This window comes from Garra rufa, chromosome 22, assembly GCF_049309525.1.
Source record: "Garra rufa chromosome 22, GarRuf1.0, whole genome shotgun sequence".
NCBI lineage: Eukaryota > Metazoa > Chordata > Actinopteri > Cypriniformes > Cyprinidae > Garra > Garra rufa.
In genome coordinates this window covers 15,096,433-15,115,876 of record NC_133382.1, presented here as the reverse complement: position 1 = coordinate 15,115,876, position 19,444 = coordinate 15,096,433, and the positions used below count along the sequence as shown (strand labels likewise).

The window sequence follows — 19,444 nt, the reverse complement described above, 5'->3', positions numbered from 1 at the left end:
GTACATATTCCCTATAAGTGCACTTATAACTTATACCTTTATCCTGCACTTGCTGCTTATTGCACTCCTGGTTAGACCTAAACTGCATTTCGTTGCCTTGTACTTGTACATGTGTAATGACAATAAAGTTGAATCTAATCTAATAAAGTTGAATCTAAATATTACATTTATTTAATCTCAAGCTTGGTGAACAGTTTTAGAGAATTTGACATTTCCCCATTCAAAGAGATAGCAGCTGCTCTTGTGAAATCACTTCCCTTAAAGGGACAATGTTTCTAAAGACAATCACCTATTGCACCTTTAATTAATTAGTTAACATCAAAGTCAAAGTCAAAGTCAACTTTATTGTCAATTCTGCCACATGTACAGGACATACAGAGAATTGAAATTGCGTTACTCTCAGACCCATGGTGCATACAAGTAACATTAAATACAAACAGTAACATTAAATACAAAAGTAGAATTTAAAAAAAATATATATGAATAAATACAAATAAACATAATATATAAAATTAAAAACACAATATACAAGTAAGGGCACATGATAGAGAGTGCAAACCACGTAAACATTGTAAACAATGTAGTGCAACAGAGCTTGTAAAGTGTAAAAGTGTCAGAGCAGTCTTGTTACTGTCTATGAATAGTGTGAGGTAGTTGGCAGACCAATGCTGCACAAAGTGACTGGTGCAGGTCAGTGTGTGTGTGTGTGTGTGTGTGTGTGTGTGTGTGTGTGTGTGTGTGTGTGTGTGTGTGTGTGTGTCAGAGTTCAGAAAGTTGTGGGGCAGAAGAGGGGAGTGAGGGCAGAGCCGGGAGAGAGTTGAGCTTCTTGACAGCCTGATGGGTGAAGCTGTCCTTCAGTCTGCTGGTCCTGGCCTGGAGACTCCGCAGTCTCCTCCCTGATGGCAGCAGGCTGAAGAAGCTTTGCATTGGGTGGGTGGGATCGGCTGCTATGCAGAGGGCTTTTTTGGTGAGACGTGTGCTATAGATGTCTTGGAGGGAGGGGAGAGGGACACCAATGATCCTCTCAGCTGCTCTGACTATGCGTTGGAGAGTTTTTTGGCAGGACGCACTGCAGGCTCCAAACCACACAGTGATGCAGCTAGACAGGATGCTCTCGATGGTTCCTCGGTAGAATGTGTACATGATGGGGGCTGGTGCCCTTGCTCTTCTTAGTTTGCGGAGGAAGTAGAGACGCTGCTGTGCTTTCTTGGCCAGTGCAGTGGTGTTGTTTGTCCAGGAGAGATCCTCAGTGATGTGCACACCCAGGAACTTGGTGCTGCTCACTCTCTCCACAGACGCACCGTTGATGGTCAGAGGAGCATGCTGAGTGTGCACTCTCCTGAAGTCAACAACAATCTCTTTCGTCTTCGCCACATTCAGAGAGAGATTGTTGTCTCCGCACCACGTGGCCAGGCGGCTCACCTCGCTTCTGTAGTTTGTCTCATCCCTGTTGCTAATGAGACCCACCACAGTCGTGTCATCCGCAAACTTAATGAAGAGGTTGGAGCTGTGTGACGGAGTGCAGTCGTGGGTCAGCAGAGTGAAGAGGAGGGGGCTCAGCACACATCCCTGAGGTGCCCCCGTGTTCAGAATGATAGTGCTGGATGTGTTACTGCCGACCCGTACTGCTTGTGGTCTTCCGGTGAGGAAATCCAACAGCCAGTTACACAGTGAGGTGTTGAGCCCCAGCTGGATCAGTTTTTGTGTGAGCTGTTGTGGGATTATAGTGTTAAATGCTGAACTGAAGTCTATGAAGAGCATTCGGACATATCTTTTTTGTCAGGTGTGTGAGTGCAGAGTGGAGTGCAGTGGAGATGGCATCATCGGTCGAGCGGTTGGGCCGATATGCAAACTGGAAGGGGTCCAGTGAGGGGGGAAGGACAGATTTAATGTGCTGCATGATAGGCTTGGGCGGTATCCAAATTTTGATACCGTCAAACCTCCTCCCTATTTTACCCCGGTATACGGTATTACAGTGAATAAAACATAAAAAAATGACGTAAGGCTCAGACAGCGTCACCAAACTGTTGGCTTGTGCCTATACCGTTAAGAAACTGAATACCAAACACTACAACAATGTTGACAACTTTTATTAACAACAAATAGCAGTAAAAAAAAAAAGGGCAAATACAACAATCAAACAGAATAAAATTAACATAAACATCCTGGGGTGCGTTTCCCGTAGAACGACATAACTCGCTGGTTAACCTCCATAGTACGATGCATTGTTGTGGAAACGAACTAGCTCACGAGTGTTTCCCGAACACAGTCGCATCTCCATCGTTTGAACCACATTAGTTCAACAATGTAGGGCAGTTGTCAATGACGTAACAGAGTGATAACGTCGGCTATTTAACTGATTAGGAATCTCAAAAATGCAGCTATATTGAATATGGCACCTAATGACTCATTTCTTTCCCCCCTGTCATTACGCTTTATTTGATGTTTGATTCATCACGGGTTTCCTCTTACGTCATACACCGGGGTTCCCTCAGGCAAAATGCACACGCACTACTCCTAAACGGTGCTTATAGAGGACGCACAAAAATACATAGCATTTATATTTAGTTTAAATGGAAGAAATAGATTGTGACGCTGTTTGCGAATGTTGGTTTGAACTGGTGTCGTGAAACACCGAATATGTGAACTATGTTGGTAACGACGGAACTTGCCACCATAGTTGGCTAACGATGCTTTTGGGAAACGCGCGCCAGGTCACTTGGTGCGTGACTCGCCATCTCTCTCTTTCTCCTCCACGCTGTCACTTGATGACTTCAAATAAATTATCCACCTGCTCCTATATTTTTCTCTGATTTAGATAACTGCACCTGATCGTCATATTACACTTAACCTATTGTAATCCTGATGAAACGGATGGTTTATTTTTAACAGCAGATTGATTCAGCTGATCTGCACATCGCTGCACATTTATATTTATCACTCATGATTTTAAGACAAATCCAAGCAGAAAAGAATAACTGACATCTGGATGCGACTCTCCGCAATCTCTGACAAAATCGGTCGGGTTTTCTCTGTATTAGAGCCGTTCTGAACTTACTATTCAAACGCATGCTTGGACTGAAGTTTACAGGGGTTCACCAGTTTAAGAAATGTCTGATGGTAAAAATCTGCTGCTTTTCATTTTTAAGGTATTGTTTTAGTTATAATCTACTGATTCAAATAATCAATAATAATTATTATTATACCACTGCGTGCCTAGCCTGACATGCTCTCGCGTATGAATGAACAGGCAGCATCTGTGGACACAGCGGGCACATTAGGCACATCGTCAAATATATTTCAAAAGAAGCTGCCGCGGCGCCACGGTCCTGACCACATCGCTGTCTTTACTGGGTGTTTTTAGAGAATATTTCAATTTATTAATGCGATTGAATTAGCTATTCATGCGGTGGACTGTCATGATTTTGGAAAGATGCGCATCAGAGAAGTGGGTAAACGCGAAGCCGAGCACTGCATTGCCATGCTCAATAGCATTAGCACAGGCATAACTCCCTTCAAACTTTATAGGGAATGTCACCGTTTCTACAAAATCTACACAAATTAAATCGTCTGCCTGATGAAAAAAGTACATAAAACACGTTCATGTTTTAGAAAATGTAGTTAATATTAGCATCATTATTGATTTATCTCATCCACTCGCAAATAATCAGAATGCATTTTTTTATTAACCGACCCACCCGACCCGCGGATATAACCACCATCCGCGCATCACTACGCATTTTTAGGCATTAAATAAATTATATTTAATATTTAATCCTTGTCTCCTATATAAGTGCATTCTTTTATGACGGTATAACGGTATTGAAACTGAAACCGTTGCTATTTTTAGATCCCGCGGTATACCATATTACCGTAATACCGCCCAAGCCTACTGCATGACTAGCCGTTCAAAGCACTTCATGAGGATGGGAGTAAGTGCAACTGGACGGTAGTCAATAAAACAGGAAGGAGATGACTTTTTTGGCACCGGAATAATCGTGGTTGCTTTGAAACAGGTGGGGACGACAGCCTGGGAGAGTGAGATGTTAAAGATGTCTGTGAAGACATCAGTGAGTTCCACTGCACAGTCTCTCAGTACACGACCAGGAATGTTATCAGGACCCGGAGCTTTGCGAGCGTTGATCCTGCTGAGGGATCTCCTCACACTGTCCGGGGACAAAGTCATTACCTGGTCACCAGGAGGGGGTGGGGTCTTCTGTGCTGTGGTGCTGTTTTGCACTTCAAAGCGAGCGAAGAAAGTGTTCAGCTCGTTCAGCAGGGAGATGGTGCTGTCACAGGTCTGTGGTATGGGCTTGTAATCTGTGATGGTCTGTATGCCCCGCCACAGGCTCCGTGTGTCTCTGCTGTCATTGAAGCGACGAGATATTCCTCTGGAGTACTGTCTTTTAGCCTCTCTGATGCCATGGGAAAGGTTGGCCCTAGCTGTCTTCAGGCTCGCCTCGTCTCCAGCTCTGAAGGCAGCGTTCCGAGCTTTCAGCAGCCTGTAGACCTCCCCTGTCATCCATGGCTTTTGGTTGGCACGGACAGTGATGGTTTTGGTGACTGTTACATCCTCAGTGCATTTGTTAATGTAGGCTGTAACAGTCTCAGTGTACTCCTGGAGGTCAGTGGTGTTGTTGTAAGTGGCAGCCTGTTTAAACATATTCCAGTCTGTGGTGTTAAAGCAGTCCTGTAAAACCTCTGAAGACCCCTCTGGCCACACTTGTATCTGCTTATGAACCGGTTTGGTGACTTTAACAAGCTGTCTGTAAGAGGGCATTAGCATAACAGTGATGTGATCAGAGGCGCCGAGGTGGGGGAGGGGGAAAGCTTTGTAAGCTCCTCTCTGGGTGGTGTAAACAAGGTCCAGTGTGTTATTTCCCCGTGTTGGAAAGTCAATGTGTTGCTGTATTTTTGGAAACACACTCTTTAAGTCTGCATGATTGAAATCCCCAGCCACGATGAGAAAAGCATCGGGGTGAGCTGTTTGCTGCTCACTTATGTGCTGATATAGTTCATATAGTGCCTCGCTCCTGTAGTTGTTGGAGGTGGGAGGGATGTACACAGCACACAGCAGTATAGCTGTATATTCCCTCGGTAGGTAGAACGGCCGGCACTTAAAAACCATAAATTCCAGCACTGGTGAGCAGTATTTGCAGACTACAACAGCATCGCATCACCAAGCGTCACTGATATAAACACAAAGTCCGCCACCGCGGGTCTTACCCCCCATGACGAAAACCCTGTCGGCCCGATAGCATGTCAGCTGGTCGAGCTGAATGGCGCGGTCCGGGACACTGTCGCTGAGCCACGTTTCCGTGAACACAAAAACACAACAGTCCTTTACATTCCTTTGAGATGAACGTAGTAGTCGGATGTAGTCCAGTTTGTTGTCTAATGAGCGTACGTTGGCCAGAACGATGGAAGGGATAGCGGGTTTGTGTGGGCTAGCCGGTAGCCTAGCACGGATACCTCCGCGCTTACCCCTCTTCTGCTTCCTCTCACACCGCTTGAGGCGCCTTCATTGTGGGCGAGGTGCAGGAGTGGGGGTCGGTGATTGAGTAGGCCTCCGGAGCAGACCCAGATCATTCAGCTCGTCAGTGTCCACAGAGTTCAACTTAAAAACTTTGTTTCTGCCGATGTCGAGCAAAAATGTTCGGCTATAAATGCGCTTAAGGGCAGATAAACGCGACAAAGACGTACAAAAACACTGCAACTTACAGGACGAAAAACACGAAAACACTGTTTGGTCGGGAGAGAGAGAAGCCGCTGCGTGTGCACGCGCCGCCATCTTCGCCAACATGAACTCCCAATGAAAAATTCTTATTAATCTTAGGTCATTTCAATATAATAATAATAATTAGGGCTGAGCGATTCTTTCGATTTTTTCGATTAATTCGAATTTACGCTTTAAGACGATTTAATTTTTTATTAAATCGAGGTATCGCGATTTTTTTAATAAAAAAAAAAATATATGTATTCAGAAAGGAAAACAACGGAAAACGCGTTCTGGTAAAATAACGCGAGTCACTAAGGGGACATGATTAGCTGCTTGCTAGCAAGTTAGCCTGTTACATTACAGTACATACAATTTCACTTACCACATAAACAGAGTAGAGAGATGATTGAAGACAATGGCGAATTATTTGCATATCAGGGCTCTAGAGTGCGACCTAATTTCTCAATGGTGCGACCCGCCGTTCAAGGGAAAAAAGAAACTACTACGTGCGACTATGAAAAAATATTTAGGAGCACCATGTGCGACTGACCCGACCAGCATATTTGTATTTGCGCTGAGTGGAGCTTTCTATGTGTTTTGCACGTTGACAAATGTATCTCAAGTGTAGCGAGAGTGTAAATAAGAGACTGAATGGGCAGTAGCTTCGTTTATTATAATAGAGCTTTGTGAGATTGCGAACTAAGATGAGTGACAGGTTTTAATCATTTTTAAGGGAGTTTGTAAACGAGATATTGATTTATTACAGTTAAATAAACAAAAAGTTATTATTAAGTGACTTACATTGTCTGACTATAACACTATTGCCTGATTTTGCTCTGTTTCGTCGTCAAAAGTAGTTTGAAACAAGTCACATTTGAGCCGCTGCGCATCTCCACTCAAACACAGCGGTGTTTCGTTTATGAATGAACGTGTGTTTTTAAACGAATCTAGTGAAATGATTCAATTTCCCATTCATAAAGAGTCACTTGCTTTATTCTTGAATGAACCATCCGTTCGAACGAATAAAATGAATATGATTCAGTAATTAAATCAGTGTCTTACCACCACCTGCTGGCAGATCGTTTCAGTTATTTAAATCATTTAATATTTCTGTGTTCAAAATTGTATATTTTTGTATAGGATATAAGTGCAAGAGAAAAGCATGGCAATATATATTTTCCTTCCATCTCATATTTATTTGTCTTACAAACATTTACTGTGTCTGGTATGATAAGAATGGGGCCTGGTGGAAAGCACTGACGCAGTTGCTGTGTATATTGCAAAATATATGGTGCCCATATTGTGGAAAAGCTGGGGTTTCTTTACATGCTAAAAAAGTAGGGGGGAAAAAATCGATTTAAATGGTAAATCGGATTTTTTGTGAAAAAATCGGGGATTTTATTTTTAGGCCATATCGCCCAGCCCTAATAATAATAATAATAATAATAATAATAATAATAATAATAATAATAATAACACATTGTTAAAATCAAAAGTAATCAGATTTTTTTTATGAACCTGAGCTAACATGAACTAAGAGTTGTGTTATTTTTAACAAAGAATAATAACTTCTGTAGCAAATGAAGCTTTTGCTCATTAATAATGTTAATGCATTAAGTAAGTGATAATCAACAGTTTGCCGTGCATTAAAGAAATTTAAATGCACTACGTGGAGGCTAAGAACCGCCTGACTAAATTAATATTGTGATAATACCGCACACCGTGATAAAAACAGCAAATAATCGCAACATGAAAATTTTATACTGTCATATTCCCACTGTTTACACTCAAATTGATGCACAAGATCAAACAGACAGTGCAATTCTACACTATTTACCTATTTGCCACCTTACACCATGACTACACTGGACGCGACAGTTGTCATGTCACATAGCACCGCATCACTGATTATAATGGGTTCAATACGGTCCACATTTACCTAACTAAACTACATTATCACGTGCTATTTAATAAAAATGCAATTAAGTCAAAGCATTTAAGAAATAAAAGAGATTTAAATCACCATTTTGCTGCACCTTTTGCTCAGAATGCATTCTGCAATTCTCACTGCATTTTGCTACAATTATCACACTGTATTGTGATTAAAATGCAATCCCAAGTGCCCTACTCGTAAGTCTAAATGCACTTAGGCAAAAGCATTTAAATAATAATTTTGCTACAGTTTTTGCTTGGACATGCAGTGCCGGGCTGTCCAACAGGCGACCTGTGATGCACCAGAGCTATACAGTGCGGAATATGTGTCGAACGTATAAAAAAGTACCTCAGTAGAATGCGTGCATGGATTTTGCATGGGTTTAAGTCTGTTTTCAAACCTGTTTTCTAAAGATTTTTTTTTAGTTAATTTTAATGATTTGCTCCAAATTCATTTAATAACATCAGTCAAGTGTTTGAAATAACTTTCTTCTGTAATCTGATGTGGTTTCAAATCACAGAATGAGGCAAAATTATTAATTTTATATAGTAGCCTTTTCAATAAAGTGATAAGGCTGTTGATTAGCATTGCGTTGCATCTATAGTTTATTCATACAAACATACCTGATATGGCTTGAAGAACAGAGATAAATCGTACAGATATGTCTCTGTTTCACCAGTTAAAATGTCTCTATCTGAGTTTTATTCAGCTACACGAAAGCGTATATATTTGGCCATATTAGGGATTTCTTGTATGAATGAAACATTATATTACATGTGTGCACTGACCAATGCTCACAACAATAATAATAGGTATAATAATATTCTCTCTAAGAGTTTTTTCCTATATTATATAGTTATAAAAAAACATTTTTATAAGAAATTATTTTATAATAAATCCTTATACCCTTCTAAACATTTAGGCCCGGTTTCGCAGACAAGGCTTAAGCCTAGTCCTAGACTAAAATGCAAGTCTGAGTTGTTTCAACTGAAATAAAATTGCACTGATTGATTTTAAAATATATCAGTGCCTTTGTTTTGTCTCAAGATGCACCCCAGTAATGTTTTTTTCTAAGCATGTTTATAAAAATAACTTAAATGTCCTAATTGAACTATGGTCTAATCCTGGCTTAGTCTAAGCCCTGTCTGGGAAACCGGGCCTTATAGTTTAATTAGTCATATTAATAAAAACATAATTTTTGGCCAAATTGTGCAGCCCTACAAACAGGCACAACAAACCCGGAGTTCTTTAGAGTACAGATTTTGTTGTTATGGTTTAGATTTTGGAATTTACCTAATATTGCCTCTCAGAATTGTATCTCGAATAGTCTTGTTAAACATTAATGCTATTTTTAAATTATTTGAAATGAAAGAATGATAGAAGGATTAAAGTTAAGTTAGAAATGGAATCCAATGTTACCTTTCCAGAGCTGGAAAAAGGGATGTTTTGACTGCTACATAATATTTATTGCTCACGGCTCGCAAAATTTCAAAATCTCTGGTAGCCCTTCGGGCAGGTACTCTTCAGATTTTGGTAGCCCGAAATAAAAAAAGACAATTTTCTTTTTAAATATAGAAAATCAGATAGGAGTCTTAATATCAATCAAAAATGTTTTCAAAACACAAATATAAAAATCTAATTTCAAGGAAGGAATTTTATTTCACTATTTAGTTTATCTGCAGAATTTTTAAATATCAATTTAAGGCAATTTCTTTATTTTGAAGAGCTGCACAAGTAAAATGAACACAGTATGAGTGGGGTTGGACAATGTACAATATAATATTCAGCCATAAAATGATTTATAATTCAGATACAGGTTCACACAAAAACAAAATATCTTATACAATGGCATTTTGTCACAGTTCTGTCTGTCATGTCATTGGTTTCTCCCATTGTCTCCCCCTGCCATTCTGTAGTCATTTGGTTTAGTCCTCATCACTGTCATCTGTTCCACCTGTGTCTCTGTAATTAGTCACCTGTCTTCAATGATTAGCCACCATTTATAAGTTTGTCTGTTTCTTGAGTTTATTGTCGATCCTTAACGTTATGTGATGTGTAAGTGTTCCTGCCTGTTCCTGCCTAGTACCTCTTGAAATATTATATTAAATATCTTGTTAATTGTTAATCTCGTCTTTCGTCTCGTCCTGCACGCACCCCTGACAGAAGGATCGACCCAAACCGTTCACGGCGTCTTCCCCTGCGTTTCTTTTCCGTTTTTTGTAACAGTGATTTATTTAATTTTTATTTTTTTTTCCCGTCATGGATGACCCGAATGTGTTCATCATCCTCCTGGAGCAGGGGAGTCGTTCTCTCGAGGACCACACCAGAGACTATGTGCGACTAATTCCTCTCACGCACTACCCGGACAGCTGCCTGTGCACTTTCTTTCGCAATGGACTCAACATCACCACCAGAGCGCAGCTGTCCGGGGAGGGTCCTCGAGAGAGCATCGCCGGATACATCGAGTGGGTGCTGGCGTCCTGTGGATCTCCCTGGACTGTCAGTTTTGTAGAGGAGGACGTCAGCCCCACTCAAGACCCAGAGAGCAGCCAACCATCACCCCGACGTGCAGAGCATGAACCCGAGCGCACCGCGGATGAGGGACTAGAGCCGCGAGCGACAGAGCCAGAGCCCTCTCCGGCTGATCAGGTGCGTGAGCCGGTTTCTACATCTGCGACGGTGGATTGCGATGTGGAGCAGGTGAGGGAAATGGAGAGCCCTGCCCACTGCAACACCGCTGGGGGTGAGCTGGAAAACATTTCTGGGGACTTAATTGACTTTTCCGAAGTTGTGAAGTTTAACACGCCTGATTTAATAGACTTTTTCTCTGAGCCACTGGCTGGCATTAACTTCCCTCCCACCCGCCCTCTTCTGTCTGGATCTGCCTGTTCCCCGCTGGTTCCACCCAGCCGTCCTGAGTCCCCGCTGGTTCCGCCCAGCCGTCCTGAGTCCCCGCTGGTTCCACCCAGCCGTCCTGAGTCCCCGCTGGTTCCGCCCAGCCGTCCTGAGTCCTTGAAGTCATCAGCCAGTCTCCTTGCTCACCCTCAGCCCACCAGCTATGCAGTGGGCTCGCCGCAGGGATGTCAGCTCACATCGGGGGCATGGCTGGAGGTTCCCTCAGCTCCGCCTCCAGCCCAGATCTCCACCTCGGCCCTCCGACCCTGCGGCTCCACCACGGCTCTCTGCTCCCTCAGCTCCACCGTCGGCCCACCAGCTCCACCGGGCTCCATCGTCCTTCCGGCTCCGCCTTGGTCAGCCGTCGACCATCCGCCGCCTCGGGACTCCACTCCTCTGGCTTCGCCTTGTCCCTCTGTCCCTCTGGCTCTGTCAGGCTCCTCCTTCCCGTCAGCATCGCCTTCATCCTCTGTCGCTCCGGCTCCGCCACGGACCTCCGGAACTCCGCCTCTGCCTCAGTCGCCAGAGCCTCTAGTTCCACCTTGGCCCTCCGGATCCGCGGTGTCGTTGGTGTCCGTCGGCTCTCCATCTCCGCCTCGGGTTCCTCTGCCAACAGCTCCGCCTCTGTCGGTCGGCCCCCTGGAGTCGGCGGTCCTTCCTCCACCATGGCTCCTCCCTCCGTCGGCTCCGCCATGAGCTGTCATCCTGGCTGCGATCTGCTTCAGGTCCCTCCTGTTTTCTCCCTGGCTCCTCCCACCGTCGTCGCCACCTTGGACTGTCTTTTTTGCCCTTTGGACTTTTCTTTTGGTCCCCCTCCTTCGGTTGCGTCCTCCGCCAAAGCCCCCTCCATCATGGACTCTGTTTCTGGTTTGCCGTCCCTCTCTTTTTTTTCTACGGTGCGAGGACGCACCTATTCGGAGGGGGGCGTAATGTCACAGTTCTGTCATGTCATTGGTTTCTCCCATTGTCTCCCCCTGCCATTCTGTAGTCATTTGGTTTAGTCCTCATCACTGTCATCTGTTCCACCTGTGTCTCTGTAATTAGTCACCTGTCTTCAATGATTAGCCACCATTTATAAGTTTGTCTGTCTCTTGAGTTTATTGTCGATCCTTAACGTTATGTGATGTGTGTGTGTGTAAGTGTTCCTGCCTAGTACCTCTTGAAATATTATATTAAATATCTTGTTAATTTCGTCTCGTCTCATCCTGCACGCACCCCTGACACATTTCAGTCTTTATACCATTTAAAAGGGATATATTAAGTATATTTAGGGCCCGAGCCCAAAAGGGCGAAGGCCCTATTGTTCTTCTAAGGATTTTTTTTTTCAACCGTTTGGGCACTTTTGGGGGCCTTAACATACTCAAACTCTTGAAAATTTGCACACACGTTGGAATCTGCCGTCGTGCGGACGCCACGGAGGCTGGGACCCGGGCGTGGTTCAGGGCCTCTACAGCGCCCCCGGAACACAGTTTGAAAACTTGATGTACTGCGCACACATACTTGCACGTATTGATATGAAACTCAGTACACATATAGAACTCATCGAGCTGAACAACTTTTGTACTCTGTCATAGGCTCCACGCAACAGGAAGTGAGATATTTAGGGCTGTTTAAAAAGCGTATGCTCTGGAATTTAATGTACTCCTCCCAGGATTTCCATAGGATTGTCACCAAACTCGGTCAGCATGATCTCAAGATATTGGGGATGCTAAATTGCAAGGGGATTTTTGATATCTCGAACGGTTTGGCCGTGGCAAGGTGACAAAGTTATGGCGAGAAATGAGAAACAGGAAGTGTCTAATAACTGTTGCACACATTGCCTGATTCTGATGAAACTTCACCAGTTTGTTCGTTGTATGATGCCGATTCCATATATGTGACTATTATGAGTCAAAGTTATAGCGCCACCAACTGGCAGCAGGAAGCGTGTCATTTTCAAAATGCTTTGAAATCAGCCTCTTAATTTTACTTGATTTTCTTTAAACTTCATCAAAATCATGTCAAAACACGGCCGATAAGAATATGTAAAGGGGTCGATGATAAATCAAATGCTGTTGCCATGGCAACGTCTCAAACTTTAAAATTAGATTCCTGTCTTTTCGAGGCAGATAACATGCTTAGAATTTCATGAAACTCAACACACATCAATATTAACGATAGACACCGGCGAAAGGTCATAAATGGGCGTGGAGCAGGCACTCTATAGCGCCATCTTTTGACAAAAGTTGGGGGGTTAGTTTTTCCTACAGTCACCAAACTCTGTACATATATTGTTCTCATCAATCTGGACAACTTTCTAAATTAAACTCATTAGCTAAGACCAACAGGAAGCTGGCTATTTTCATTTGAATGTGGATTTTTGGAAAAATCAGGCTGTAAACAAATTCACACTCCTTCTTAGAACAACCAGCTGTTCACACCAAACTTTTTTAACATGAAGAGAAGATTCTGAAGATGTTAAATTGCGAGCAGATTTTGGATATCTTGAACGGTGTTGACGTGGTGATTTTTTAAAGATGTAGTAAAAAACATAACCGTATTTTTTTTATATCTTTAAAGTGCAGCATCCAAACTCTTTACAACTTTTTTCACACAGAGATCTAATCATTCTGAGCAAGTGCTGTTAATATAAATTTTATACAAGCTTCAATGAATTAAAAAAAATTAAAAAAAGAAATCAGAAACCTGCTGTCACTCTGGCTGAATGTCTCTACTGTATGTGTGTGTGTTCAGTCAGGGTGAGAGAAGCTCATTATTGCAGGGGGGAGGGGGGAGAGGGAGAGAGAGCTGTGACCCATTCTGCAGACCATCTTTGAGGAAGAAATGCACATATATGTAGTGTAATTACATAAATATGTCTGATCTTTGAGAGTCTGTTATTTTGAGAAAATATAAAGGGTCACTAAGTCTTTCATTGTTTGTATTTTGCAGTTGTTGTTTTTTATTTATTTTTTTACTGAACTGTACCATGAACTTGTCCTATTCAGTCACATAGCAAAAAGATTAAGAAAAATACAACTTTTAAGCATGAGTGATTTATCTTCATTGATAGACAATATTTTCATAGTGTTATTTATTGAATATAAAATTATAATAATTAAAAATTTCAAGACAAACTTTGACAACAAAACAAACTTTGCTGTTATCTGTTCAAAACATCTGAAAACCATCATTTTAAGATCAGTTATATATATATCGCCCCATTAAAATACTCAACTTGATTTTTAAAGATATTTTGAAAGAATGAAGCGTTTATAGAGCACTTTATTGTGTATTGCTGTACACCCACATGAACTGTGTTCATGTTCATGTTAATTCACAGTACATAAACTAATGTTAAAAGATACTAATTTACCTTTAAACAATATATGAATACTTTTTTTTAGCTTAATATTAATTAACATTACTAAATGCTGTTTAATTTTTGTTCATGTTAACTAATATAGTTAATGTTAACAAATGAAACTGGATGGCAAAATTGTATATATTGTGTGTATGTGTCTGTGTGTTGATTTCAAAGTCTAACCCTTTCAATTCTGTAAACTTTAAATCCAAACTGGCAGAGGGTTACTGTGAATGCATGTGCCAACTGGGCACCGTTTTCCTAATTGATTCTTAGTTATGTAGCGCTTAAAAGTGATGTCTTATAACAGGAGTCACCTGCAAAGCAATATCCACACACAAATTGAACAGATAGGTAACGATGACATTTAAGCAGAAATGGTGGACGTAATGCAAGAAATAATAACATTTTGTTATCATCATGAATTACATGTTCTTATCTGTATTAAAAGCATACTGCCCACCGTTTGCTGTTTTCCTAAAGCCACCGGTCGGTGGTGAGCCCGGGTGCGAGGGCCCGTTCATTGCTGCTTGCAGCTTTAATATTTATTCTATTTATTCAAAACATAAATATTAATGTCTTAATTGTTTATATTTTTAGAAGGCACATTAACTTCTTTCACATTAACTCTCTGTCACGAGGGGGCGCTTTAGGAGCGCTGAAATATTACGGTTTCCCTAGTAACGGCTGTATACACAGCAGCATTAATGCGGTTTTATCAGGCATGAAATGAAAATACCAACGATACGTTTCTGAGGACAGCCGGTTCCCTTCAGATACATTCATATAAAGACATCCGTGTGGCGTTTTGACTTTGAAACTTGCAGCACGTATATTTTTATTCAATGACATCATTGCCTTTTGAAGTTTAATCCAGCCCTATCGCGATTCTTGTCTTTCCGTCCTCAACTGTAAGACCCCTTAATATTATAATTAAGATTTTTCTTTTTCTACTTAACATATTTAAAACTTTTAATGGCCTTAAATTTGATACGACTAAATTGAGGAGTTTTTAAGGACCTGCAGGAGTCCTCTACTTTATGATAGCCCGTCGGGCAGTCCGGTCAAACATTTTGGTAGCCTGACTGAAAAACACAATAGCCCCGGGACGTTGGGCTAGCGATTTTGCGAGCCCTGATTGCTGTAGTACTTAGTTTTATAAATGCAATGATGCCCATGACCACAGAAAAATTTAAACACATTTAGCATGTTCTGTTAAATAATTACAGACCTGGGCCAGTTGCATAAACTTAGTCTCTATGTTAAGACAGTGTCTTAAGAACTCGTTTGACCAGCTAGCAGATAACTAAGGGGTAATCAGTCTTATATTTTGGATCCAACTTAGACTAATCTTTTTTTATGGCTAATTAAAGTTTTTATGTAACCAAATTTTTAAAAATTTGACCAGTCTTAAAGAAAAAAAAATGAATGACTAACTTTTAAGTCTGTCTAAACCTTTTATGCAACTGGCCCCAGGTTGCAATGTCTAATGCAATATTTTTTTTTTCTTGTGATCATCGATTAATCTTTAAAAATAAGCACAATAGCCTTAATTTCTTATCATTTATGAATATTAGTAGGTCTATGTTTGTTTTGTTTATGCTCTGTTTATTTTATTTCGTTTTTGTGTATACTTCATTTAGATTTTATTTATTTGAGTTTCATGTGTTCATCTTTTTACTCAAGCTTGCTTTACTTGCATTCCTAATTTTTTATTTGTTTAAATATGTTTACATATGTTTGTTGAATGGGTGACTGTGGACATGTTACACATATCTAGCAAAAATTTTGGTTATACATTTTCATTTTGCAATTTATAAAGCATTAAAATGTGTTTTTAATTTACTTATCAAAACTAGTGTAGAAAATGGCAAGTGTAAATCGGATAATTGAACTTAACAACTTAACATTTATATATAATGTAACAGTTGACAGTGAAGAATGCCTATGAAAGGAAGCAAACAACTAAATAAATAAATAAAATGGCTCTGTGATGTCTAAAGTTGTTCTGATATAGAACATATCCATGATCCTCTATGATCCTGTTGACTTGAAACATGAAATTGATGCCTACGAATGCTGCTAAACGTTATTTCCAATCATACCAATAATCATATAATAGTACGATTAGAATTCATAATTTCTATATTTTTTATACTATGGCATTTAACGTACATGTTATAATACAGTAATTAACTTAGATCAGTAACTGTCCGTGTCTTAAAAAGGCACTACGGTAACGTTACTTTCATAGTTTTCTTAGCAGCATTTTATCTCCAATGCATAATCCATAATGGACTACACAAGCAAAACGAGTGTTTTAAGTAAATTATGTGTGCCGTACCAGACCCATCCTCCGCTCGGAGCCGCTCGGAGACCGCGGCTGTGCTGCTGTGTGATGCGTCTGCGCTTGGGCTGCTGCTCCGCACCGTCGCCATCTTCAGAACTCGACCACAAGAGTTGACCCTATACCAGTAAAGCAGAAAGACGCTCTCAACACTACATCAGGGCGCCGTCGTGTTGAAATAGTTAAGTCCCCTTTAAAATAGACGAACAAAGCGTATTGAAATCGGTGGAAAACTCAGAACAACAATGGAGAAAACTGATCGAGAATGTAATGGCGTCATCTTCTTCCTCTTTTTTTGGAACAATTGCGTCCTGTGTGCATGTCGCCACCTACTGTGTTGGCGTCATGAATCAGTTACTTGTCACCCTGCCTCAAGCCTAGATCCACCAATCACTATTGTCAGAAAGTAATATTAAAATATATATATATATACGAGCCCAACACTGATCCTATTTAATTTCTATTAAATCCACGCACCAATAAAAATTCCTAATCCTTACCAGAATAAAAACATTCTAGGCCAATAAAATATTAATAATCATCATCAATGAAATTCCAGAAAATATAGAAATAACTTTTTTTCCAATTTCATACACCCATGCTTAAAAATTTGAAGTAGTTTGCCTTATTTAAAACAGTGCTTAAAGTGTGCTGGTACGGACCGGTGTTGTGCCAAATTTTGACCCCCACCAGACTATTACCCTCTTTGTATTCATGGTACTGTAGGTTTAGGTTTGGGTGTGGGGGAGGGGTTAGGATTAGGCAATAAGGTAGCATTTCCAACGAGGGGGGATATAAGATACTTCTAAATGTAGTTTGCATGTGTGTGTGGTCCAGGTATTCCCTGCCATATGATCAAAAAGAATGGAATCTTTTCCAGAAGATTACCACTATAAGGAAAACAAGAAGTGGCTAATACACAGAGATAAGGCTAAATTTTTGGCTAAAACATTTGCCAAATCATAGTGAAAATATAAATAAAACATTTTTGGCAAGAAGACAAAAAAAAATTAATGCCTGGAAATACATGTAATAAAAGGCAGGATTTTAAGGCATGACGAATTTAATCATTTTGAACTTAAAATAACTATTAGTAATTGGATAGAATACTACACCTGGTTAAGTTTTGATAAGTCAAAAAATCACCACCATAGACATGTCTATGATCACACTGATGTTGTCATTTGCCTCCTCCAGATGTGCTTCCTCCTGAGAATAATACTACGTCATTACATTGGAATGTGTTATTGACAACAAAAATTTTATTCCGAATATATATACCTGCCTCTGCTAGGTGGCCCACCATGGAAAGCTCCAGAACCACTTGTAGATTTAAGTCTAAAAAAGGTGTAATGGAAATGAAGTAAATTATTACACATCTTTACAGATGGTTCAAATAAAAACAGCCAGAAAGTAGGAATAGAGGTGAATGTTTCAAAATTTAAGGGTAGTTAATTCTAAAACTTCCTGATGAGTTAACTGTATGCACTGCGGAGTTAACAGCAGGCTTACAGTGGACTGAACAAGTAACACTAAACAAATTAATTATATGCTTTGACTCTTCCTCAGCTCTAACAAGTACATTACAATTAGATAGTTAAGACCTGTAAATGGAAATATACTCATCATCACACATATTAAAAGAGGCTGGAATAGTTTTTTTTTTATTTTTTTATTTTTTTTATTGAACACTGTTGAACATAGGTAAACAACATTACAACCATACATGGCCTGGTACAAAAATTATAATTCCTTAATCAGACAACAGACAAGCATGATGTAGAAAAGAATGAAAAAGGAAAAATAAATAAATAAAACAAAATGAATAAATGAAACAAAAATAACTAGGGGTTTTCAGCAAGATCAAGATGTTCTATTAGTTTACAAAGACTTAAGGCATTCTTTTTCTTCATCCGTTTAAGTGACAGAAAGTAAAGACATAGTTCCTTGTGAAATATATAGAAATTTGGAAGCATTTTCAGAAATCTGTTCTTATGCAAAAAGAACTTCCCAAGAATAATAATTGTGTTAACTGCTAAATCATGTGTTTCATCTTTCAAAAATAAGCCAAATAGTACATTTTCCTTTGTTAAAGCATGTAAATCTTCAATTTTAGGAAATAACCAATAGTGCAAATCTTCCCAAAAGGCACAAGCAAATTTACAATCATAAAAAAGATGCTCTGTAGTTTCAATTTGATCATCACAGAAGGAACAATTGTTAGCATCAAACCCAAATCGAGATCTCAAAAATTCTCTGGAAGGATATACTCCATTGAGAATTTTAAAATGGACTTCCTTTACTTTTGGTGCCACTGGAAATTTCAAATATTTTGTTCTCAACAATTTAACTTTGTCCTTAGAGAAATATTGGAATATTACATTTTTATTTGAAGAAAAGAGATATAGTTCTTTAGCAAAAACATTCCGGATTACAATATTGGATAAATTTATACTAGTAATCGAAACTCCATTCACCAAAAGCTGAGGAAGATAAGGTGTTATATTATTTTGTAATAAATTACAAGACAACTGAAATATAGACTGTGGGATAGCTTTGATGATTTTATCATATTGCTGTCACAGTTCTGTCAGTTCATGTCTGTTCTATTGGTTTCTCCCATTGTCTCCCCCTGTCATTTTGTTATCATTTGGTTTAGCCCTTCGTCAGTGTGATTCCCTGCACCTGTCCTTGTACAATTAGTCACCCTTTATAAGTTTGTCTTTCAGTTCAGTTGATGTCGGTCTTTATTTGATGTTATCGTTACATGTGTGTGGATTATCCTGCCTGTTCCTGTCTGTTCCTTGAAGAAGATATTAAATATAGTGTTAATTGTTGATCTCGACTTCGTCTCGTTCATCCAGCACGTCTGTCACGTAACAGAAAGACCGACCAATACAGTCTACCCGGCACGTTTTCCCTGCGTTTATTTTTTCAGTTTTTTACTCAGTGTTTTTTTTTTTTTTTTCTGTTATCATGGACCCCACAGTTCTCCTGATCCTCCTGAGGCAGGGGGAACGCTCTCTTGAGGACCACACACGTGAGTTTCTCTTCCTGGCAAACCAGTCACACTTCCCGGATAGCAGCCTATGCGTCCACTACCGCCTAGGACTGAACTCTGCCACCAAGGCGCTGCTATCCGGGGAGGGTCCTCAAGAGAGCCTGCCGGATTTCATCGAGTGGGTGCTGGCGTCCTGCCGATCATCC

General features: G+C 40.3%; 1 protein-coding gene across 2 annotated transcripts in view; it reads right to left on the bottom strand.

The window, feature by feature from the left end:
* Positions 1 to 16,516, bottom strand: part of med1 (mediator complex subunit 1) — a 59,489-nt gene extending 42,973 nt beyond the window's left edge. For both annotated transcript variants that reach the window (XM_073827990.1, XM_073827991.1), the window contains exon 1: positions 16,235 to 16,516. In XM_073827990.1, the coding sequence (XP_073684091.1) occupies positions 16,235 to 16,328 (94 nt within the window). In that variant the 5' untranslated portion in view covers positions 16,329 to 16,516. The remainder of the gene's footprint in view (positions 1 to 16,234) is intronic.
* Between the last annotated feature and the right edge of the window lie 2,928 nt (positions 16,517 to 19,444).